This window comes from Pundamilia nyererei, unplaced genomic scaffold, assembly GCF_000239375.1.
Source record: "Pundamilia nyererei isolate P.nyererei 1_Seehausen unplaced genomic scaffold, PunNye1.0 scaffold00008, whole genome shotgun sequence".
Classification (NCBI taxonomy): Eukaryota; Metazoa; Chordata; class Actinopteri; order Cichliformes; family Cichlidae; genus Pundamilia; species Pundamilia nyererei.
The window spans coordinates 685,981-709,963 of record NW_005187409.1 but is presented as its reverse complement, the minus strand read 5'-3'; the positions used below and the strand labels follow the sequence as shown (position 1 = coordinate 709,963).

Here is a 23,983-nt window from a genome sequence, read left to right as displayed (position 1 = left end):
CTGCATAATATGGCAAAGGCAGGATAAAGAAATGTGCTGCTTTTATATCATTGTAGTCTTTAGTTTGAAGGGGTTTTTTGTACTTGTCAGAATAAGAGACTCATTCTCTGAATAGTAACAATTGCCTTTCATAAAGCTTTTCCCACTTCCTTTTTTCCTTTCCTCAAACACTTTTGTCACTTCCCACTCCTTCAGTCCTGAAATGAGCCTCTTTCTGCCCAACTTCTGTCACAGCAGACTGTGACCTCTCTGCTTTCCTTACTTGAAACAGCCAGGCTCTGTGATGTGGAGGCCTACAACTACATGCCTGGCTGCGCGGGATTGACCGTTGCAGCGGGCTGCCACAGCAAAGACGACATTTCACAGCTACAAAGCTCCTGCAGCGTTTCTGGAATCGCTTCACAGGGTGACAGCTGATGCTGTGGGAGCTTCAACTGAAGGATGTGACCAGAGGTCCGACTTCATACGGTGCTAGGTCCCAGGTGTGCATCGTTTCACAGACATAATGCGTTCTATTATTTTCCATTTCTCTTACATGCATCCGTAGTGAATAAGTGCTTGATGTAAGTGCAGCAAAGAGCAGATACTGGAGTAAACACAGGCTGTTAATGGAGAAATGTCAACCATGTACAACCAACAGAGGAAAGAACAGGAATATAGTCAACTTTAGAACTACACACTTCAAATAAATTCATTGTTATTTAGCATCTTAGATTCTTAGTGCCCATATTCATAGTGATGGAGTGACAGGCAGTCAGCAGTAGATTACCATAATTGACTGCTGGGGTTTTTTGTGTTTGTTTTTACTACTAATTGAAGGGTAATTTGAGAACATAATTCGCTACAACATTTGCTCCATTTCTCTCATTGTCAAAAAATCCTTTAAAAAAAATCTCCAAGTGGCAGTAACAGCGATTGCCATTATTAGTCTTTGGAGCTGCTGTGGCTCACTGATGTGTTTTCAATAGTTTTTAGACAAGAATAGAGCTCTAACCACGGTGAAATAAGAGAAATGTGGTGTTAGACACATAGCCGATACTTTGCAGAAGGATCAATTCATTGCTTTTGGACCTTTAATGGAATTTGTCGAGGATAAAAGGGCCAAAATAAAAATAAAAAATAAAAAAAGACGACTGCTGAAGACCTAACCTCTTTGAGAAAGACAATTTGACTAAGTTAATGCAAAAGGACTGAACAAATATTTTACCAGTACAATTTTCAGCAGCAAAGACAGGAGGTGTGTAAAACAAATAAATGACTCAACAGACATCCAATTTCAATGCTTTATGCCAGAGCAGTAAAAATGACAACTGCTAGGCTCCTGTTATATTTAAATTTTACATGCGACTTACAAAGCCATGTTCTCCTGTGCCACTGCGCTGATTGCTAACTGAGAAAATTGTCGTTCAATATTTCCAATCTTTGTTGAGCAGCTGAAAACACTGCGATTTGTGATTACAGTCATTGTTGTAATATTGATTCACGTACAGCAGCAGCAGCAGCGATTTCACTCATATGGAACCGTGGTCTGAAATACAGTTCTCAACAAAGGGCAAACAGTTACTGACAAAGCAATTTTCCACTCAAGGTCTCCATAATGCATTAAGTAAGGTTTAACTCAACCCAATAGATCAAGAGGTGGAAACCAAACTATATATTCACCGGCTGGATGTCTCCCATATGACAAGGCTGTAATTAGGCCTATAAATAAAAAGCCTGAACAACACTGTATGCATAGTCATGTAAGAAACATATATTAGGTAAAACAGAAGCACCTATGAACCAACTGACTTTTGCTGAACTGCTTTGTTTTCTTTAAGAGTCTTTAGAAACAAATGTTACATTAAGTGAACTTACATGTCAAACACATTGCAAACGCCAATTTTAACAGTTTTTCTTTGGCTCTTTACTCCCAACACAACGGATTACAGACAAAATACCTACACTATAGGATATAGACCTGACCTTGTGCTAAAGCTGCTCTTATCCTCTTACTGTATACATCGGCTGTGAATGAAACTTGTATTGTGACAGCGGTGCTGACAACAACAGATAATGAATGTTTGCCAGAACTCCAGTTCAATTCTCCAGCTTCCTGGAAATCTGCTGGAGGAAAATAAGCCAAACGGCATCCCATCATTTGGTGTTTTGATGATGGTTTTACAAGTGCTCTCTAACTCTCCAGTGTGTGTGTGTGTGTGTGTGTGTGTGTGTGTACCTGCTGATTGTGAGTGCAGCAATATGTGCCTCTTGCATCCTGAGGATGGTAGATTTTCACCTTGGAATAGATCACCTACTTCAGGATTGCCATCCAAGGACAAAGGTGACCACCCAGAAAAACTTTGTATTGATTTGGAGTGATGTCAGAAAACTAAAAGGTTTCAATCTTTACTCGTTTTTCTTCAAGTAGAACGAATATTTGGGATTGGGTATAGTTATCCTTGGAGAGTAGTAGTATTTTTACAAGTTGTCCATATAAAATAGCTTGAGAGAGTTCCCTCGCTGGCTTCTCTCTCTGCCTCCCTGTGGACAACCAGAAATCCAGGAAATATTCATGTTACACTACTGCTGCTTGCACAATTAGCCAAGCATTATTCGCTCAACACTTAATAAAAAGCCATCACCGTGCAGTTCAAATAATTTTAAAAGGAGCTCCAAAACATCAATTTGACAGTTTTAAGTCCCCATGTGTTTGAATGGCACGCACTTTCTTTGTTCCACTGTAAACCACCAGTGTGCTGAAGTGAAAAAAAGAACAAACATCAGTCTTACACACACACAGGCATACATCACACAATTTCTGTGACTGATCTCTAAAATAAGCGCTGTGTGCCAACAGGCCATTTTCGACACACATTGAGACACCAGTGAAATGCAGATCATAGTCTGGACTGGTCGTTAAATCTTCCGGGCTTCATGGGCGCTGAGCGTGGTGGCAGGAATGGGAGGCGGCTGAGAACAATATGGTCAAGTCTTTCATCAGACATCTGTCATCTCATCTTCCATCTCATCTCCCTCTGTTTCACCTTCTGCCACACCTTCTTCTTCCTCTTCCTCCTCGGATGTCACATCCAATTCATCCATCTGGGAGACGCACTTTGGACACGAGCAGACAAACAGGTAGTTCTCCCTGTGAAGAAAGTGTCCCACTGGTCACATTGTTTGCACCTCTGATAACAGCTCTTTTTAATTAGAACCATTCTGCACTTTGCTGTTAAGAAAATCTTGGCTTTTTAAGTGGCTTCTGTGCACAAAAGCAACCGACTGTTCAACACTGTAATTAATACTTCCGGACCACAACACCATCCTGTAATGAAACGACACCTTCTCCAGACTGAGAATTAACACAGGATGCTCTAACACCATCATGCATCTCAGAAACTTGCAAAGGAAAAAAAGCTGTTGGATCATGCTAATCAATGAGCAGAGTGAGCACAGGAGTAACCATCAGACCCACTAGCCTATCTGCTTCCAGACATCCTATTATTGCCTGGAAGGCTTTTTATTGATCCTGATGGAATTCATAAGAGTATGACCCCGTTCAAGTGAAGTATCCCAGGGATTACAGATGTTTACCTCAGAATCTTATGTCTGCTATGTCGGCTTCGGTCCCGCTGACAGCAGTCCAAATAACTGATGCAAATCTCCTGAAGATGGAAAAGACACACACACATACACGCTCCTGAACTGGCTGAAGAATCCCAACATCAATATAATATTACTGTACCATAACAGTTACAAACTACTCGTATTGCAATTTTTCCAGATTTTGCACAAAACATTTTCCCAAAATGCCGTCGCTTCATCATGCAGGAGGTCGCTCTGCCCTGCTCTCTCGCTCTCCTGGTACAAAACGCTTCAGTCTTCGCCAGCGTTCAAAGGAGATCTTTGCTGTGAAAGTAGCACGGCCGCTGTGACATTACTGTGCCGCGCGGATGCAAGGCTTCTCAATCTTTCTGACAGCTTGACAAACCCGCTCCAATCCTTAAAGTCTCAGCCTTCTAATGCCCCCTGACAAGGGGGCACACAAATGTTCTGTGCAGTCTATTTCAGGCCAGAATTTATCACTCAAAACCCAGACGTGTCAGCTCACCTCTCCCTGGTTGATGTCACAGAGGGCACTGAGGTGAAGGAGGAAATTGTTGTCGGGGAACGACACCTCTGCGTTGGGTATGCAGCTGTGGTTACCTGCAGAGGTCAAAGAAGCCATATGGTTGTGTGTGTGTGTCAGGGGAGGTTATCATACGGCCTTTTAGCCCAGACCAACAGCATCTTTAATCTGAAGTAACAGTTTTCATAAGAGAGACATCATCAGCACTTACATGAGCTTTGAAGCAGAAAGAGTCCAGACCCCTCGCAGTTTAGAAAGTCTCCGGTTTCTGCACAGAACAGACAAATTATGCATATTTCTGACCTTTGCTTGGATACGCACGGGTTTATGTAACAACCACAGCATTGGTCAACACACATATACAAACTAACTCAGACAATTCAGCCGTCGCAAATCTGCTCAGTTGAGACAAAAAGAATTTACTGTGGAAAATACTGCAATACTGAGATAAAACTGTGACCTTTTTCAATGTCCTTGTACAGCTGGTCAATAAAAGAGTCCAAATGCTCCCTCTGCTGGGCAGGAAGCTCAAGTGCATCGCAGGCATGAACCCACTGGCTCAGAGAGCTACGTTTGGATAACAGAACATAAAGACAGTGAAGTGTTAGAACCATATTGAGCCCCAGTGTTAAGCTGGTTAAAGGTTGCAGTGATATTTACCTGGTGCCAATGCCTTGTCCGTTGGTCCCCACCAAAGCAAACAGAGAACGGAAACCCTCAGGGACAAACCACTGCAATACAGTCACACCGTTAATCATCCACGCAGGGAGCTGGCAAATTAGTAACTCTTTTGGTAATTAATACATTTTTTTCCTCTTTGATTATACAAATCAAAGAAACTGTAAGAAAATAGAGCAGTCAGATTTTCACTTCAAGCCCAAGGTAACTAATACAAACAATTATAATGAGGAGAAGAAGAAACCCCTCACATTTGACAAGCTGCGATCAAAGAACAGAATTCCCAGAAAAAGTCTGAGCGTCCGTTGGAATAAACCAGATTTTGATTACTCAGAAATTATGACGTAATCATAATTTAAGTCTTCTTTTTTTTTTAAACTAAGCAAACTGACTCATATCAAACAAGTAGGGTGAAGGACATGGTTTTATTTACTTGTTTTTGATAAAGTTCAACCATCACCTTGCTAAACCAAGTAGTACGTTCTTTTCTTCCAGCCTAACTCTGTTGCTATGGGATTATTTACCTGTACAGGGAAGGGTTTGCTCCATATGACCAATAGTGAACATGGAGCTTCACAGTTCTTACAAAGGCCGCAAACAAAGACGGTATAAAGACATGAAGGTAGCTTCAAGGTGCAAAAGTTAAGCCAAACCCAGGAAGCGCTTTAAACCTGCATTCTATCTCAAAGCTAACAGATGGCGACAGCTGTGGTTGCAAAAGAAGGACTTCTGATCCTGTAGAAGTGAAAAACAGCATTCTGTTTCTACCTCTGCAAACACGTTGGGCTTTATCATTTCAGGTCATATTCAATAAAAGAGTTGATTCTATTCTGTAAATCACCAGGAGGATTATCCATGCTATGGTCATTGAAGATTTGTGACAAATAAAGGAACAAATCTGCTCTGGCTAAAGCCAAGAAGGAAAGCTGCAAAAAGGTCAATCGTGAGGAAACGTATCAAAACCATTTTATGCATTTCATTATGAAGTCTAAACAGAAAACGAGCCGTTTCATGCTGAAACTGTTGTCATGTTCTTTTGAGACATTTTGAACCCAAAAACACAGGCAGGTATTTATAATTCATTACTTTCTCTTTTTGTCGTTTCCACAAATTAATGTACTATTATTATTTAATGATGGACCACTGTTGTGTCTCAGCGGGCAGTACTGCACACTGGCATCGTATTATGGTGAAAATGTTTGTGCCACATCAGACTACAAGGATATAAATAGTATTTTCTTGTCCTATAGCTTAAATTAAATATCCATATATCTTAAGCAGCTGAAGTATTGTCCAGCATCATCATCTGGACCAATACTGGGCTCTGGGAGCATGTGAGGGCATTTTTCTCAATTTTCCTGTGATTGCCAAGTGAGATAATAATGATTACAGTCACTGGGCACTAGGTTTTCATGTGTTCAAAAAAATAGTTAAATAAATAAATAACCTGTAAAAATGATTTAATAGGTCGAACAATATTAAGGAGGCAAAGGAGGCCAAATAAATCAGAGCTGTCAGCTCTAATTCCACCAGTGAGCAGCTTTAATTAGCTGTCTCGAGCAACAACCGCTTTCTGTGATATTTTTGGCAGCATTCTCTAAAAAAAAAAAAATGAATGAACGCTGGATTGAAAACAAGAGGAAACAACGTGTGCTGTGGCTTCACAGAACATACTTACCCGGCCGAGACGGTCGTCATAAAGTGCTTCTGTAAAAAGGCTGTGCAGCAAGGCCAACTGCCCCTACAAAAATACGTTGAAATAACTTCATGTAATATTTTACATAACAGAAAATACACATCACTTGTATGTTTGGCGCCTGGCGTGCGTTGCTTATTCGAGCTGTGAAGAGCTAAGATCACCATAACAGCATGACACTGTGTTTGAATTTGAACTTTTGACTTTTTGTACCTCAATGAATTCACACGTCAGGCAGAAATAAGAAGAAGGTAACTCACTCTGAACTGTTCTCCTAGCAGCTTATGGGCGATCTCCTCTTCCTCGTTGGCTGTCCGGCTGCAGAAGTGAGTAAACAGCTTCTGCAAGTGTGCTTTATCTTTGGCCTGGAAAACATAAATAATGTTTTGTGACTTACTGAATATCTCCCACACACCTGCTTGTGTTTTGCATGGTTTGTTTTTGGGGGTGTTTTTTGAAAGGGTTAAACGATAGTACTCATTCAAACCTGCACGAGTAATCTTAACATCCTATAACAGAAGTCAACACTTTTTAGAGTTTTCAGAAACTAATAACCAGGACGTTTAAAATGAATACATACATCACACTGTGATTTGTTTTCTGTCAGTCTGGTGAAAAGAGGAAAGTCTGCAAACATTAGTCTAATGACCCTGTGACCTTTCAAAAATTAACATGTAGCTTTTCTTGTTTACAGCACCTGAATCGCAGCAAAGTTCATTTCAAGCTAGCAATAATTTCATATAGTTTAATTTAAAAGTGAAACATTAGCAACACAGAGTTTTTAAAAAAAAAAGGAAAATCTAATCAGGTGCAGCATATCATGCTCCTTCACAGAGAAGCGTTTGTATTACATCTCTAATACTGAGCATAAGTACAAACACTTGAATATTTTCAAAGCTGTAAATCAAAAGTCTCACCTGTTTTACCATAGCTACCATTTTGGCCATAAGCATGATGCTGGAGGTCTCAGGGGGATAATGCATACTCCTGAAAGAAAGCAGCAGTAGGTTATTGGGGTGAATTAGAAAGTCAGCGCTCCCAGAAGATGAACGTTTTTAAAATGCTTCCTCACCTCCATGCATCTTTCAGCTTGTTGATGGGGTGATCAGGATCTTCTTCAGAAGGACCCAGACACAGAGCCTGATGGTACTGATCTGCCGCTGCCTGTCGACACTCGCTGCTGCAGTACATCACCTACAGAGGGAGCAGAGGCCGGGGGATTGACCCCAAACAAAAACATTCGAAATGTTAAACTAATGAGGAAACTGGGTTTATGGTTTAGAATTTCTTGAATCTGGGGGGCTGAGTAAAGCACTATGGCTTCGTGTTTTTAAATCACTGCTTTTACCAAGTTCGCAGTGACTCCGGGGATAAATTCATCACCGAACTCTTTAATCCCCATTTATGAGTTTAAGTTTCCTTTGGAGAAATCAGGAAAGTTATGACTTTCCGGAGAATGAAATTTACTGGAGCCAGTTTTGAAGTTAATAAAGGACATAAAGCATTTCTGGAACATCATCATCATCCATTCTGAAAAGCAGATCTGATAAATCTGCATCCAGCACTCGGTTATACTGAGAAAGCAGTGAGCATTAAAAGTGAAGGTGTAGCGCTTCAAAAGCCCCAAAGCAGAACGGCATGAAATTATGTTTAGTTCACTTTAATATAGTCTAAGCGTTGCCTGCCTGTTTGCTTGTTGCAGGTACTGTACAGGCTCATTTGCCACTTTATTAGGTACGCCTTGCTAGTACTGGGATAGACTCCCTTTTGCCTCAAAACTGCCTGAACTCTTTGTGGTAAAGATTAAAAAGGTGCACTGTGGTCATATAGGGGGTTGGACACGGTCAGCAACAACACTCAGGAATGCCATAACATACCACCAACACCATTACACCCTCACCAGCAGCCTAAATTGTTAAATGTAATACGGATGCATCCGTGCTTTCATGTCATTTATACCAAATTGTGACGCTACAATCTGTATGCTTCAACAGAAACCGAGACTCAGACTAATCTTCTGTTGTTCAAACTGTAACTTTCGTTTCCCGAGTGGTACCCGGTGTGGTCTTCTGCTGCCGAAGCCCATTTGCTTCCAGTCTCTGTAAAGCCTAGTGAAGGTTGTCTGGGCAAATTCCAGTAGATCAGCACTTTCTGAAATAGACCAACCCACCTGCCACCAAAAACCTTTCCACATTCAAAGTCATATAAAAGTGACGTTACTACAATCTGTCTTCTGTCCTCCAAGGTGACCACCCCATACGGATTAATGACATGATCAGGATTAAGTGCTCGGGACTCCTTCTCAGCTCTATCGCTTAAGAGATTCAAATCTGTGCTCCAACTACACCATTCAAAAACCCTCCGTTTTTGTATTTTTGAGTCATCCTTTGGTGAATTTTTAGTTTTGTGGTCAAATTCTCGCATCCAAATAATAACCAAGCCCTTTCTCGAACAGGCATTGATCCTCTACTGCAAAAGAGGATTAAATGTATGCTCTTCTAGTAATGGGGGGGGCATGTATTTACATTTTCATGTGACCTTAGCTTGGCTTATTGACTGGGTGTTAGCAGTGGCCTCTAAAGATTGATTAGCAAGCAACCACCATTGATGTAGCTGAAGCTCTTCCTTAACCACTGCCAGGTTAAAATCAATGTTTTGTATCTTATATTGACCTCACCAGTTGCTGTGAGGGTTTTACTTTCACGAAAAATTGCAAGTTAGACTTTTTGGTAGTGGACTGTACTAAAATAGATTTACCTGGCACTGAGGGCACGCTTGATGCTGTTCTGGGCGCACACGGCACAGCTCAGGATGAGGAAGGCTGAGTCCAGGGATGCCGCTAAGTCTTCTCGCATTCCCCTCTGCAGTCTCCAAAGCACGTAAGCAGTATTCACAGGCTGTAGGGGGCATGATGGTAGAGCCGGTGAACAGAGATGACATCACAGCAGGGCAGCATTGAGATGATAAGTTTCATTGTAGATCCACATGCAGTATACATGCAGATTATTTTGTCCAGTTAGTCCAAAACCTCAATAATCAATGAAAAGATGCAATCATAAGTCTTATAAGTGCTTCTCTATATGTGCATCAAACATCTCACCTTTATATTTATACAAAGTGTTCCACAGGAATTGGGCAGAGACGAGAGGCCGCTCAATGAAAATGGTTTCTCCCTTCTTTATGCTCCTTTTGGCAAAGAGACCCTTGCCCTGTAACATGAATAACTAACTGTTACTGCAGCCTTCAGTCACTACAGAAAAGTTATAGACTATGAACATTTTACAAGAAATTAAAATGTAAGTCACAGTGGGACCTAAAATGATTCATTTCTTAATCACTATGTTTAAGAAAACTCATAACTTGCTGCAGCCCAAACATGTTTTTCCCCAGAAATTGTAAGTTGTTGTTTTCATTTTTTCATCCACCAATCACACATCAACCAATCAACATGAGTAAAAACTGTGAGGAGGAGGAATAACATACTGCTGCATTCAGTCCAGACAGACCACTTAAAAAACAAGCACCACCATTTAGAGTCCACTCAGCTTATTAATGCGACTATATTAACAATCCACTGGTATTTGCATTTATAACAGCTGATTAATGAAGAGTAACAAAGTAAAGAAGAGATGGCAGAATGAATGAATGAATGAATGAATGAATGAATGTGTCTGAGAGATATCTCTAGATAGATAGATATCTGGCTGTTACAGTAGATGAGCTGGACAGGGCGTAGAAGGTCATCAAATGAAAAGCGGACCAGAAACTGCTTCTTTGTGCAAGGAGGGACAGGAGGAGCGATGGCAGAGGCCTACAAAATGACCTCCAAGGGCTATTCTGTGCATGTTACTGACTAAAGTGCCATAAAAAGACTCCATGAGAGCCCAACATGGTTTAGCGGGACCTGTGCTCACAGGCTGTCATCCTCCAGAGAACACCAGAGAAGGCAGGTCCACCAGGGGCTCCATTCTCATTCACAGATGATGTGACCTGAAAGCTGTGGAAAACGTCATGATGCCTGCAACATCACGTGTCAAGAGAACTGATTACATTTATCTATTTAAGAATTTCCTTAAAAGAAGAAGAAGAGGGGAAAAACACACACACGCACAGAAAGACCAAGTTAAAGACGTGAACTTGTTAGCACTCTATCACAGTTATTATTATTAGTGGACATGAATAGTAGGGGTTATTTTCAGCTAGTAGTTCTTATACTGTGATATTAGCGAGCTAAGCTTTGGTCTCTGGAAGCTGCTGTCCTAAATTTTCCTGAAGGCAACATAGAAATCAAACCCTTCATGGAGGATTTAGACAATCATTCAATCTCCACTGTGTGTCATACATCAGCCAGTCGTGCCTGGCTGTGATCCGCACTGACAGCCGACATGCGACTACAGCACCGCCGCTTTAAATCTGTGTTCAGCCGCAGATTTCTTCTAAATCCATTTAATATGAAAATCACGGACAAGTCTGACCTTGACATTGTCGATAAATCTGACTTCCACACAGCTGGACACTTTGCCGGGGTCCACGCAGAAGGAAAACATGTCATCCACGGGAGCAGCCATGTTTCAGACGACCTTTCAACTCTGACGTTGACGTTTTATCTGTGAGACAGGCGGCAGCGACCTCTGGTGGTGAACAGAAAGTTGCATAAATGTTGAGAAGGGTCTGCGATTGGGTAGCTGTTGTAAGACATTCCGCGCATGCTCAGATCATGCGCTTTGAAATGAACGGGAGTTTTTGTTTTTGTTTATTAAATAATCTGAAAACAGTCGAAATTAAGCAGATACAATATGCAGTCTTGACACAGACTGATGATATCTGGCCATGAAGTTAGCTTAGATGCGCAGACTGATTCGGACAAAAACCTTTTTGTCTTCTTGATTTATGGAGGGGACTTTGGATGCCACTAAAAGCAAAAAAAATTAAAGTGTCGACTTTTTAGAAGCGAAAAAAGCGAGTGTGTCCAATTAGTGATCAGGAGGGGGAGGGGAGAAGTGTCCCCGGGACAAGTCCACAGTAAATATAATAAAAGCATGCAATACATGCAATAAAACACTCAACATGGGAACACAGCAAAACATGCAACTTCAAATAAATAAATCTTTTTTTTTTAAACCCACCCTTCCCCCGGATGACATAAGGACAAATTAGTCAAGTGAATAGAATAGAATAGAATAGAATAGAATAGAATAGAATAATCCTTTCATTTTCCCACAAGGGGAAATTTGGTTGTATCAGCAGCAAAACAAAAAAACACACACATATACAAACAGAGCAGGACACAGAACAGAAACACAATTTTTACATATTTACATCATGGACAACAGTTACTAAAGCAGAGTACTGTACAGTTATTCAAATTAAATTACAGATAAGTGGCAAACCCAGGTTGTAGTGTGCAAACAGAGCAGGATACTGAAAGATGTTTAAATAGTTGAGAATATTTAGAATAATTAGAAAATTGCAGATTGTGTGAATATAAACTGAAAAAAGTAATGTGCAAGTTATAACAGTAGAAGTTGTTACAGCACAGATGTAAACATCCACGTTTGTTGGGAGCAGTTCTGATTGTGCAGTCTGACAGCTGCAGGGAGGAAGGACCTGCAGAAACGCTCCTTCATGCATCGAGGATGCAGCAGTCTGTCACTGAAGCAGCTCTGCAGTTCAGCAACATTTACATGCATGGGCTGGGAGACTCTGTCCATCAGAGATGTTATTTTGGCCACAGTCCTTCCTCTCAGCTGTCAATAAACTGCTGCTCCAACACACCACACTGTAAAAAATGACAGATGCCACCAGAGTCATAGAAGGTCTTTAACAGCGCTCCCTGGACTCCAAATGACCTCAGCCGCCTCAGGAGGTAGCGTCTGCTCTGACCCTTCCTGTAAAGAGCATCAGTGTTGTGGCTCCAGTCCAGTTTATTATTCAGGTGAACACCCAGGTACCTATAGGAGTCCACTATCTCAATGTCCACTCCCTGGATGTTCACCGGTGTCAGTGTGGTGGGTCAGCGTCTCCGGAAGTCCACCACCAGCTCCTTGGTTTTCCAGCTTCTTGGTTTTCCTGGCGTTGATCAGCAGGTGGTTCTGCTGACACCAGTATACAAAGTCCAGAGTCCACTGTCTGTACTCTGAGTCGTCCTCACCTGTGATGAGGCGACTATGGCAGAGTCATCAGAGAACTTCTGTAGGTGGCAGCGTGGGCAGTTGATGGAGAAGTCTGCGGTGTAGAGGGTGAAGAGGAACGGTGCCAGCACAGTGTGGGGCCCCCGTACTGCAGACCAGCGTGTCAGAGACACAGCTCTGTGTCCTCACATACTGTGGGCGTCCTGTGAGGTAGTCCAGTATCCACTGGGACATGTGGTGGTCCACTCCTGATAGCTCCAGCTTGTCCCTCAGAAGTCGTGGCTGGATGGTGTTGAAAGCACTGGAGAAATCAAAGAACGTGATCCTCACAGAGCTTCCAGGCTTGTCCAGGTGAGTCAGAGCTCGGTGCAGGAGGTAGATGATGGCGTCCTCCACCCCGATGCCAGGCGGGTAAGCAAACTGTAGCAGATCCAATGAAGACCTCACCAGGGGGCGCAGATGGTTTAGAACCAACCTCTCGAGGGTCTTCATCAGATGTGATGTCAGGGCTACCGGCCTGTAGCTGCTTGCGTCCTTAGGATGGGAGGTCTTTGGTACTGGTACCACGCAGGAGGTCTTCCACAGCTGTAGTACTTTCCCCAGTGACAGGCTCGTTCCTCACTTACCACGTTTTGGACTGAGAAGACAGATGGTTTGAAAGAGGAGTGAAAGAAACCATCTATGTCCACTACAAAAGGCCATGTTGAACAGAGGGGATGGCTTGCAGCACCATCTGCCACCCACAATGCAGTCTTAGGATCCCTTCCCAGGAACCTTAACCCCCACTCGCCTCTTGCTTCAGGTGACCCCAATAGATTACATGATAGAGTGAGGCAAGATCTCATAGTGGGTTAACCTGAACGACCCTCGTTGACGCGGGAAAGCGCCCGTCGTTGGGTAATTCTGGTCGGTTGGCCCTCCTGGGAAGGTCCCCCACTATGCCAACTTTTCTTTATGTATAGATAATGACTCTCACAGTGGTTTGCTGGAGTCCCAAAGCTTTAGAAAGGGCTGTGTAACCCTTTCCAGACGGACAGATGCAAATTAATGTGTTTCTCATCCGTTCTTGAGTTTCTTTAGATTGTGGCATTTTAGCCTACTTTACTTAGTCAGACAGGTTCTATTTAAGTGATTTCTTGCTTCAGCAGGCAGTAATCAGGCTGGGGCACAGCTAGTGAAACTGAACTCAGGTTTCCAAAAAGTTATGGTTAATCAGAGTTCATTCATATTATAACAGCCAATTACTTTTTCACCAGGGAAACCAACATAATACAGAAGCCTTACTGTAAAGGGTGGAAAAGCATCCTACAGCAACATGAAGTAAAGAGTGCAGACACTTTACATACAGTAAGAGTATTTATTTCAGGCTATATAGTAAAATAATATCAGGTTTACATTGTTTGACTGGCAAACATTTGCAATAGTATCAGTGGAAGTTTTACACAAAGAATTAAAAACAGTCAGTTGTGTAGTATATGTTATGGTTCTATTTCAAATTGTGTACAAAAGAAGCAATTCTTTAATAATAAAACAGTAACTTGACAACAGTCAGTAATGGAGCAAAATGACCTTCATACAAGAAAATGTAATGTTTTAGGAGTTCTTTCACATTGTGTGGGTTAAAATCACTGGCATGTAACAGCCAGTTTAAAACTTGTATAAACAATAAGATTGACATCGAGAGTGCAGCTACTTAACAGGAGCTTCACGTTTTTACATTGTTTCATAGTGAAAGTTTCCCTCGTCCGAGTGAGTCTCACTGAACAACTTAGTTTGCATGCAGCTGACTCCTTTCCATCTCCATAATCAGATTATTATCAGCTGCAGTTCAGAAGATGTTTTCATCTCACTCACTACATGTCACAGCCACAATACAGTAGATTTATGTCTTTAATGAACCTGATGAAAAATACTTACTACTTGTAGTTTTATATTTTATATATATATGATTTTATATTGGCCTCTACCTCCACAGAGTCATCAGATGGATAGGAGCCAGTACAAGGAAAAATAAATACATTTTTACATAATGATCCTAATATATTGGTATCGGGTTTTGTCTTATCCAATATAAAAGACTTATTCTGCATGGCCATATTCCTTACTGTCAGTAAAAATAAGAAAATGTTTTGAATATATGTGGCTCAGCATGGGCACTGTGAGAACTGTGTTTCCCATATGAGGGCTGTAATTAGGAGGTTGCTGCTGCAAATCTCTTAAAAATCTAACTAAAATCTGATCACAGCGCAAGCAACTCAGGACTGTGAATAAACATCACTCAACTTAAATTAAGGTTCCTTTTTTAGAAGTAAATCTAATTCCTCCTTTCAGGCAGGGAAAACCTTTCATCTGCAACATTTCTTTAACTTTATTGGATTATGGTGCTGCTCTTTATGCATGCATGCACCACTAAAGAAGTTGGGTACCTGTGTGCTCTTCTTTATTAATGGCTGTGGAAATTGTACTGCTATTAAGTGGCTACAGCTTAATAGCAGTACACAGAACAGTCTCTGGACGTACACGTCGCTGTTTGTCCAACGATTTTTGGATTCGTAAGCTTATACACGTTCATCTCTCCTTGGGCTGATTTCCTCTCATATAATCAATACTGCATTTGCTTTCAATATATTTTACAAATGTTTGTCCCAAGATTCAAAACAGAGTGAAGGAATATTTTTACTGTTTTGGTTCATTTGCAGCAGTTTCAAACCAAAAAGCTCAAACAAACTGCCTCTGCACGGCATACACAGTCCCCCAGTCACAGGCGGACAAAGTTAGAGATGACGCAGTGAGAAGAACTGTACTACAAAGAATAGCATATCTGTAGGGAACACTTATTTATACAGCATTAAATAATGAACTGATGCTAAATCTGACTTTGCAGAGAATAAATCAGCATTTCTATACAAAGAGCTCTTAAAAAGGAGACGACAGAATAAAAAACCTCTCAGAAAACTATGATTTAATAACTGCTGGGATCTCGATAAATGCAGAAACCAGTTTAAAAAGCAGTCTTTCCTGTGATAAAAATGCAGCACATAGTTCCCAAACCTGTCGACAGGAGGAACCCTACAGCTGAGACTCCCTGACAGCTATTCACACTGCAGCCTCCTTTTCCTCCTGGCTCCCTTTGCTCTCCTCTCCCACTCCACCACCATCCATCATAAACCTTTGTTGTAGGTCACCACCTTGCAATCTGTTGCCATGGCAATCTCCGGCTCAAGGCAAGACACCTCGATCTGCCAACAAAAAAAAGAGAGTGAAAGAAAGCAAAACAAAGACCATGAAACCAAATGTAAGAATTGAGCTCTTCTCTCCTTCCTTTAGCCTTGAAAGTCATTTAGAGTTTTAATTAGACGCTGGAATAAAAGGATGTGGGTCGGGGCTCTGCATGTCAAGCTGTGTACATGTCATTTGAATTTTTGCACAGCTGCTCCCTGTGCCATCTGGCCTTGAAGGCAGCAGCCCGTCTAACAGTGTATGTACTGTACCTGAGACATCTGGGGGAACAGACTGATGGCCACGGGTAAGGAGAGGCCAAAGGTAACCAGGCACACAACGCTGTGGATGGGCAGCAACAGCCTGCGGTTGCTCTGCAGAAATCGCAGCCTACACAAGTCAAGGCAGAGATAAAAAAGAAACGTGAGCGTGCTGTGTGGATCGATCCCAGATGACTCCTGCAAAGCTATGAGTTATTTTTGGATCTGGAGAAAAACATCATGTGCAGATTTAGGGGAGCTATTTCTGCACGATTGGAGGGTGTGAGATTTATGTGTGTGAGAGGATATCATAAATCTGACTGCAGATTCTTCTTTAAAGGCACAAAATCTGCTTTAGTTTTCTATTTCTTCTTATATTGTCTGTCCTTTACTCTTGTGACCTTTGACTGAATGAATAGTTTAGTAAACACTTCGGGGCACAACACATGCCAGCTTTGGTTCAGTACACACAAAGTAGTACTTGTAGTATTTGCTGTGCATTTTTAGAACAAATTCAAGCAGCCAATACTAAAAAAGAGCACAATTAAAGCAATGGTAAAGCAGTCCCAGTTTGCTGCACAATGACACAAAGCAAACTACTGTAATGGATTTATTGATTGCTGATTGTGTTAGAGTCTGACTTTGGATAACCATCAGGAGGCAAAAACATCAAAGCTGATGATACAAAGCCCTGCACCTGCCAGATTATTAAATTGTACTTTAATTAAAAGGCTAACTTGGGCTTCAACTGTTCTTTTGCCATGATTTGATTTAGTCACAGTCATACTTAAGTACTAGTGTTACTTCAGTTCTGACTAAATGGGTGGTCGCTGCATTTTCTTGTATTATAGGTTGAATAAAAAGCATCATTACCCACAACAGCATTCATAAACGTAATTATTCTATATGAGTACATTTGTTTCTTTTCATTTGCTTTTCTTTTTTGTTTGATTTGCTTTGTTGGAAAACTTACTGCATTATATTTTACATTCTGATCATTTTACATGTTTGAGATTTGTGCTGTTACTGTTTTAACTGTGCCACATCGCTCCAGGAACTTTTGGCAGCAGCTTTATGTACTTTTCTAGACCAACTGGCCAACAACTAACAACAACTAACAGCAACAAAAGTAAGTCACTAGTTGCAACCCTAACAGGAAAAAAATCTTAACAATGTATTTCTGCACAAACCTCTCGAGGTAGGACATAATGATGGGGGGCAGGACAAAGATTGGCATTGGGAGGACCACACGTGTAAAGGCAGTTTCCATGATTGCCTGGGGATAGAGAACATTGTGCACATGCTCCATTTCAAACACTGAGTTTATTTATTTATTTTTCAGGAAATCAGATGGCGTTTGGATTTCAAACGAGAATCATGCATGCAAAAATGAAAGAGCCCTCACATGTCTCGCAGCAATTCTGGAGGATCCCACAACGTTCCCGTTGTTGTCAAGCACATCGATGCCCTCGGACAGCTCATTGTGTCTCATCAGGCCCACGTTACAGATGTTTGCACTAGCTGGAAAGGGAGAGGGAGACAGCTCAGAAATTATAATGCATTTTAACCAGAATCTGTGCAGAGACTGACAAACAACGACTGCAGCCACAGACGTTGTGACTGTAGTCTGTGCAGCCACAACACTGTGGCCCAAACCAGGACACTACTATTACTTTCTCCATTACCATCACTGTCAAATCCTGTCTCAGAGTGATGACGATGCTGAAAAGATCGTGCACGTATCAATTCCAGGCATGACTATTGTAATGTATTATTAGGTCACTTTAAATGTCCCTGAAACGCTTTCAGTTGATCCAGAACACTGCAGCGAGAGCGCTAACTAAAACTAAAAGAGAAATCACATTTCTTCATTTTCAGTTTCTCTTCACTGGCTCCGTGTTATCAGAATTTAACTCTCATAAAAGACATAATCAGCCTCCATCTTATCTTAAAGACCACGTAGTACCGTATTATCCTAACAGAGCATCGCTCTGTGACTGAAGGTTTACCAGGGATTTATGCTTCAGTGGGAAATCTACACCATTGGCATAACTGCAAACCTCTTTGAAACCCCACACCTACGGCATAACCCAACCTGCACTTCCTTGGAAATGTAACTACAGTTCAGGTTGATGCAGCTTGCACCTATTGTGATTGGCCTATTCAGCACTGTTCATTCCTCTTATGTATTTCCGGTTACTTTTTCCGGATTGGTTAAATTATAAGAATAGACTTGAGTGAATGTACAGAGTGGTTCCCAGCATTATCAAAAGCAGAATATCAGATACAACCTTCAGCTATCAGGTCTCTCTGCTATGGAGCCAGCTCCAAATTTAGGGGCTGGCTCTCCTGACTCTAAATTTCTTTCAAATTTAGAGTCAGGAGACAGACAAGCCTAAGATTACACCTAAAATGTGCATTTTTGATTAAGCTTGCAGTTCATACTCGTGTAGATGACCCTTCACCATCCTTTAGTTATACTGCAAAAATGTCCGGTTGCTGGGAGCTTCTAATGATGCACTGTTTCTTCATCAATCATGGCGGATGGCTGCCCCTCCCTGAATCTGGTTTCTTTCTGTTAAAAGGAGGGTTTTTCGTTCCCACTGTTGTCAAGTGCTTGCTTGTAGCGGGTAGTGTGATTGTTAGTTTCTAGCTAATATTCTAGGATATAAAATGAATTAATGCAGCACTTTTTGGTCTTTTAGTTATGAGAAACCTTTCCCATACAGCTTTATTCAGAGCTAGAAACATTCAGGAAACATACAAAAATTAAACATGACCTGATATTAAAATGTTGAAATGATGTTAACCAATTTGTACAAAGTACCAGGGTGTTCAGTCAGACATGAAGCTGACAAAGAAGAAGAAAATAGAAGCATGTCGTGGATTAATCTGTAGAACTGCTGATGTTCATGAGAATAACAAGTTCAATAATAAAAGGAATACATAAAATATCCTAGCGCAATTACAAAACTCTGAAATCATTTTTAAACAAGATGTAAGATCAACCAGCAGAGGGCCACATGAAACCCACCCTCATCATAACAAAGGCTCCTTTGAAAACCTACCTACAGCTGGAAAGGGGACAAGTCTCTGTATTATCATTCTGGTGGCAGGACTCAATTTATTGGCCTTCTGAATCAGCACATTCAGTCCCACCTATAAAATATGGAATAAATATCTGTTAAATCTCGTAATTCCAAGTAAAACCAGCTTTTTATACAGCTCCACAGTGCTGCAGTTAAACATCTGCAACATGATAAAAGTTATTCCACAAGACGAACTGTATTAATCTTAAACCCACTCACTGCAATAGATACAGCACTCGTCACAGCTCCTGCGTAGCCTTGAATAAACTTGGATGTTGGTGTAGGCTGAAGAAAAACAAACAGTGTCACAACATTTGTATAGTTGTTTTTTTTGCATTTTTTAGTTTAGTTTGTATTTATTTGCATTTTTACCTTTGTCGCATTACGATTCGCATAGTTCACACAGGCATTGTGACTCTGGTTCAACCACTGAAGAAAAAAGGAAGGGAGGACATGAGGGAAGAGCCGGGCTTAAAGGATGAGCGAGTAGTGTTAAACAGAGCAGCAGCACTTTATTTTACAATGTCCCAGTGTACAACAGGTGGTAAAGCTTTGCATGTACCCAGTAAAAGTGCACTTACCAGATGTTCAAAATGGACAGTAAATGCAATGATTTACAATAAGCATGTTATTTACAGTACCTGCCATATAATGGTAGACACCACAGTCTGATTTGGGAGAAGAAGGCCAATGACCTAGATGAAATCAGGGAATAGGAGCTTATTTTTGGACAAAATAAGTTCAAAATCTCCTTTCATCTGTCCCCAAATATGACCGTGTTCTATGAAATGCATGGCTTTCATATGTGACTTACAATTGGTGTTCCAAATGGTACATAACCTGCACAGTGAAAACATGATTTTCAGTGTAGACAATGATGATACAATGGATCAACTCAAACAAGTTCAGCAAAGATCTTCATCTGAGGCCGTACCTGACATTCGAAATGGCATGAAGATCTTCTCTCCTGTGTCAGGATGAATGATGGCCTGCGTGCAGAGAGCATGAAAGCTTCCTCATGCCGCCAGCAGCCCAGAGACTTGAATGTATGAAAGGGCAGTAAACGTGGGCCGACTTACGTCCGATATAATACTTACCTGTTTGATCTTCTGTGCTTCCCACAGCTGAACATGTGAGCAATGCAATAAAACAAAAGAACTATAATTAAATATGAAGTATTATTATAATTTTCCTTAAATGGATGGAAGATGTTATTGAGTTTGCCTTTTCTATATTGTGAAAATGTGCATTTTGCTGTAGCCAGGATGTTGTGATTTCTCTCAGGAACAGATTGTGTAATATTATGTCGTAACATTCACCTGAACGTCAGACACTCCAGGTGGGAGTGAGCCATGTTTGTAGTCATCGAGGAGTTTGATGCATTCGTTTAGCCGTTTCTGTCAAAATTGGAACAAGAATGAAATTATCCTTTTGCAGGAACAAGATTGTGTAGAATATAGAATTCTGTATTACTGCGGCGCTGTACCTGAACATATATAAACAAATTTATCCACAATACAGCACCTTTCCATCTGTAAATACACTTGAACATCACTTTGCATTTGACAGGAAAATATTTAAGACTGCAAAAAAAGCTTTACCTTGTAATTAATTTGGCATTTTAACAATTATTTGTTGTAGAGTTATGAGAAACCTATCCATCATGTGCACAACGCATGTTTAGCAAGTTGATAGTTGAATTCTTGAGTTTTTATTACTCCACTGTGACACCTTTTAAGATGTTCAAATACAAAATGTTTTCATGAATCAGGAATATCACTGTGAAATATGACACACAGATACAGATATATGGAGTTTTATTTATTCTACAAACTGAGGGTGAGAAATTGCAGAAAAACCCTGAGCCCCTTGCCCACACAGTGAGGGGACCTGGTGGCTCAGTTATGATGTGGAAGGGGGATTTTCCTGGAATGGTTTAAATCCACTTGTCCCATGTTCAACTTTATCCTCTAATAAAATGTTTCTGTCCTCGTGGGAGTGGCGTCTCAGGATACCAGGGTCACCATCCAAAGAACACGAGGGGTCCCTGAATTAGAGTTGGATGTCTCGAGACCACTTTTACGTGGTCTTGGTCTTGTCGTGGCCTTGACGGATTTGGTCTCGGTCTTGTCTTGGTCTTCCTGTCTCAGATCGACATAGTGGTCGGGAGATTTGGAGTCAACAGTATCCACGACGCACAGCGTAACGTTCGATAATGTGTCATGCACAAAAGCATCAGCTCTACGAGCCGTGCTTACAGAGCGCTTTGTAGTGAATCAGAAGAGTCGACTCCCATTGAGCGAGAGCCGCTCCTCACTTAATTTCCTTTCAGCTCTCACACAGTGGCTCAGCTATGCTCCAATCCCTCCATATTGTGGCCAATCACATGCGAGGATATAGGATAATATCATTATGTGAAAAACAGAGAGGGTGAGAGACGCGACAGTCAAGTGAACAGTAGATAGCGGTGAGGAGGGCTGTGCGAGTGCATCGCAAGAACACATAAATATGCCCGACACCTGTAAACGAAGCAGCATCCGGCTGCAGTTTAAAGACTTTTTTGTCTCGTTCTCCGTCTCATCTCGACTTTGTCTTGGTCTCGATACCCTCTGGTCTTGGTATTGTCTTGGTCTTGGTTTAGGCGGTCTTGACTCAAGTCTACCCTGAATTGGCTGATGGGTACGAAAATGATGTGAATCGTATGACATGATCTTCACCATCATCCGCTCTCAACACAGTAGAACATGAATAGGAGATTCACTACTAGAGACTCAGTGCCGAGTTGCACTGAAGCAGTCCTGGCAGCCTGAGATGGCTGAAAATCTTACAAAGAGACTTTGTTGTGTTTTCCTTTAGTTTGACACCTGTCTGTACATCTAGATGTTTTAGAGAAAACGTTACCTCTGAGACAAACAGAGTGCTCGGGTCAATGATGTCTACAAAGTGTCTCAGTCGACCAAAGAACGAACCCTGGGAAAGACAGCATGACAGAGTTAATCCTTAAAAATAGCAGGAAAACATGTTTTCACTCAAATACACAGAACCAATTCCATTCGACTTGTTCGTGATCATAACAAACAGTTTTATCTGCCTCACAGTTACACTGAGTCAGCAATAGCTTCATAACATCACATGTCTGCATCCTGTTGTTTTATATTGACGGAAGAATATTTGCAAGGTCAAAACCAAGGTTCAGAAACACTGAAATGAATACACATGATCACGTTAATCTACTTCAAAATGTAATTCACAACTTCTTTGTGTAGCAGTTTTCTTATAATCATATGGAAGGAAATAATGCTGAGATGTAAAAGCAAATTATGTATTTTAAGATTAAAGTTTGGGGGAAATGCACCAGCAATCTGCACATTTACTCCAGTAAAAGTTCCTCCCAAGTGAGACTTGAAGCTGCTGGTCAAGCGCCCTGTTTTCTGTTCCCTTCACTGTCTCTACATCAGCATGCCAATTGCTAAGTATGTGTGCCAGCAATCTGAAAAGGCCCAACAGGAGCCTGTGCCAAGAGTCTCTTTGGCAAACCAGACGGGTGAAAACATGGCAGCTTCAATCAGAATCCGTCAGAGACATTTATCAGAGATGAAGGGAGGGAAACACAGCAGAATGACAGTGGAACTGACACGTCTCTATTTTCATTACTTCTCTAGCACCAGTTTCAAATTGAAATGACTGGAAGCAACCTTCTGTCCTCATAAAGACCGTAGGTGTATAAATCTATCCGTATCACTGCTCTGGGTTTTCTGTCACTGCCTCGTTCCCTCATCGCATGTCTCCTCCTCTGACAGGCCATATGTGCTGCAGTGCTGTTTTGTAAGAGTGGGGCGAAGGGAGGATCTGTGTGAGGAGCCCGCGTTAATTATGCATGAGTTTCAGCTCCCTGGAGAACACACAACAAGGCTAGCAGAGATGGAGTGCGGCACAGAGCACAGACAAACCAAACAAGATTCATGCTGATTCAAGGACTGCCCTAATTTTTAATGCTTTGATGCAAAGAACTAAAAGTATTGCAGCACCTTGAACAGCCCAACATGAACTGCAGGTTACTGATGAAAAACGAACGTCTTTTTGAGGACCAGAGGGGAAAGAGCAATGAAAAACTAATGGCGGGGCCGAGCTGGGGAGCCTTGGTGATGGTAATCAGTTAAAAAAAATGATAAATATCCTGAGACAAAGACTGTTAATAAGCTGTCACTTGGGCAGTCTGTGAACAATGCAATATCCTGTACTAATTGGTGCGTCCATGAATGAATTATGAAACAGATCTGGAGGCACACTCATGCATGCAGTGCTTCAATCCTCCTAAATTAGATCAAGAGAGACAGATTGCGAGAGACAACATTCATTTGTGTCTCTTTTGTTCTTTTTGTCTCTTTGACGTCATCTTGTGTCTCTTTGTGTTGTTTTACATCTCACCGTAGTCATTTTGTGTAATGCTGCATCCCTTCCTTATCCTTTTGTAACTCTTACTTGCTGCTTTATATCTTTTTGTGGTCATTTTTGCAGGGTTTTCTTTTTTTTGTTTTTCTTTGGGGGGGGGGGTTACAATTTTTGCAGCGATAGCACTTCTGAACCACTGAAAGAGGGTCCTGGGGTTAAACCTGGTTTTAGGGCCACTGGGTGTGGAGTTTGCATGTTCCCCTCGTGTTTGTGCTCTGTCAGAGTGCCAGCTCCTGCCTGTACTGAAAAACACTCCAGGTTAGGTCACTCCTGCAAAACACAGTGCCTCTTGGTTAAACTGAACAGCAAGTTAAGAAATAGAATGGAATAATAAAATAATATCTGAA

The 23,983-nt window shown here is 41.4% G+C and overlaps 2 protein-coding genes across 3 annotated transcripts in view; both read right to left on the bottom strand.

The window, feature by feature from the left end:
• Positions 1-1,269: 1,269 nt before the first annotated feature.
• On the bottom strand, positions 1,270-11,100 carry smyd5 (SMYD family member 5). Its single transcript, XM_005722856.1, has 13 exons — positions 10,961-11,100; positions 9,586-9,694; positions 9,243-9,382; positions 7,558-7,679; positions 7,403-7,472; positions 6,746-6,850; positions 6,468-6,530; positions 4,772-4,842; positions 4,572-4,678; positions 4,323-4,379; positions 4,094-4,188; positions 3,577-3,647; positions 1,270-3,130 (listed from the first exon to the last, which is right to left on the bottom strand). Exons 1-13 carry the CDS (start codon positions 11,051-11,053, stop codon positions 2,980-2,982), a joined length of 1,254 nt encoding a protein of 417 aa, XP_005722913.1. The 5' UTR covers positions 11,054-11,100; the 3' UTR covers positions 1,270-2,979.
• A 2,867-nt stretch (positions 11,101-13,967) lies between these two features.
• sfxn5b (sideroflexin 5b) overlaps positions 13,968-23,983 on the bottom strand; it is a 16,891-nt gene continuing 6,875 nt past the window's right edge. The window contains exons 2-14 of one of the 2 annotated variants that reach the window (XM_005722854.1): positions 22,086-22,154; positions 20,504-20,581; positions 20,282-20,308; positions 20,119-20,173; positions 19,999-20,024; positions 19,826-19,879; positions 19,557-19,613; positions 19,404-19,469; positions 19,164-19,254; positions 17,501-17,616; positions 17,286-17,371; positions 16,108-16,225; positions 13,968-15,855 (exon numbers count right to left, since the gene is read on the bottom strand). In XM_005722854.1, the coding sequence (XP_005722911.1) occupies positions 15,778-15,855; positions 16,108-16,225; positions 17,286-17,371; positions 17,501-17,616; positions 19,164-19,254; positions 19,404-19,469; positions 19,557-19,613; positions 19,826-19,879; positions 19,999-20,024; positions 20,119-20,173; positions 20,282-20,308; positions 20,504-20,581; positions 22,086-22,154 (921 nt within the window). In that variant the 3' untranslated portion in view covers positions 13,968-15,777. The remainder of the gene's footprint in view (positions 15,856-16,107; positions 16,226-17,285; positions 17,372-17,500; positions 17,617-19,163; positions 19,255-19,403; positions 19,470-19,556; positions 19,614-19,825; positions 19,880-19,998; positions 20,025-20,118; positions 20,174-20,281; positions 20,309-20,503; positions 20,582-22,085; positions 22,155-23,983) is intronic. The other variant, XM_005722855.1, reaches the window with a different exon arrangement.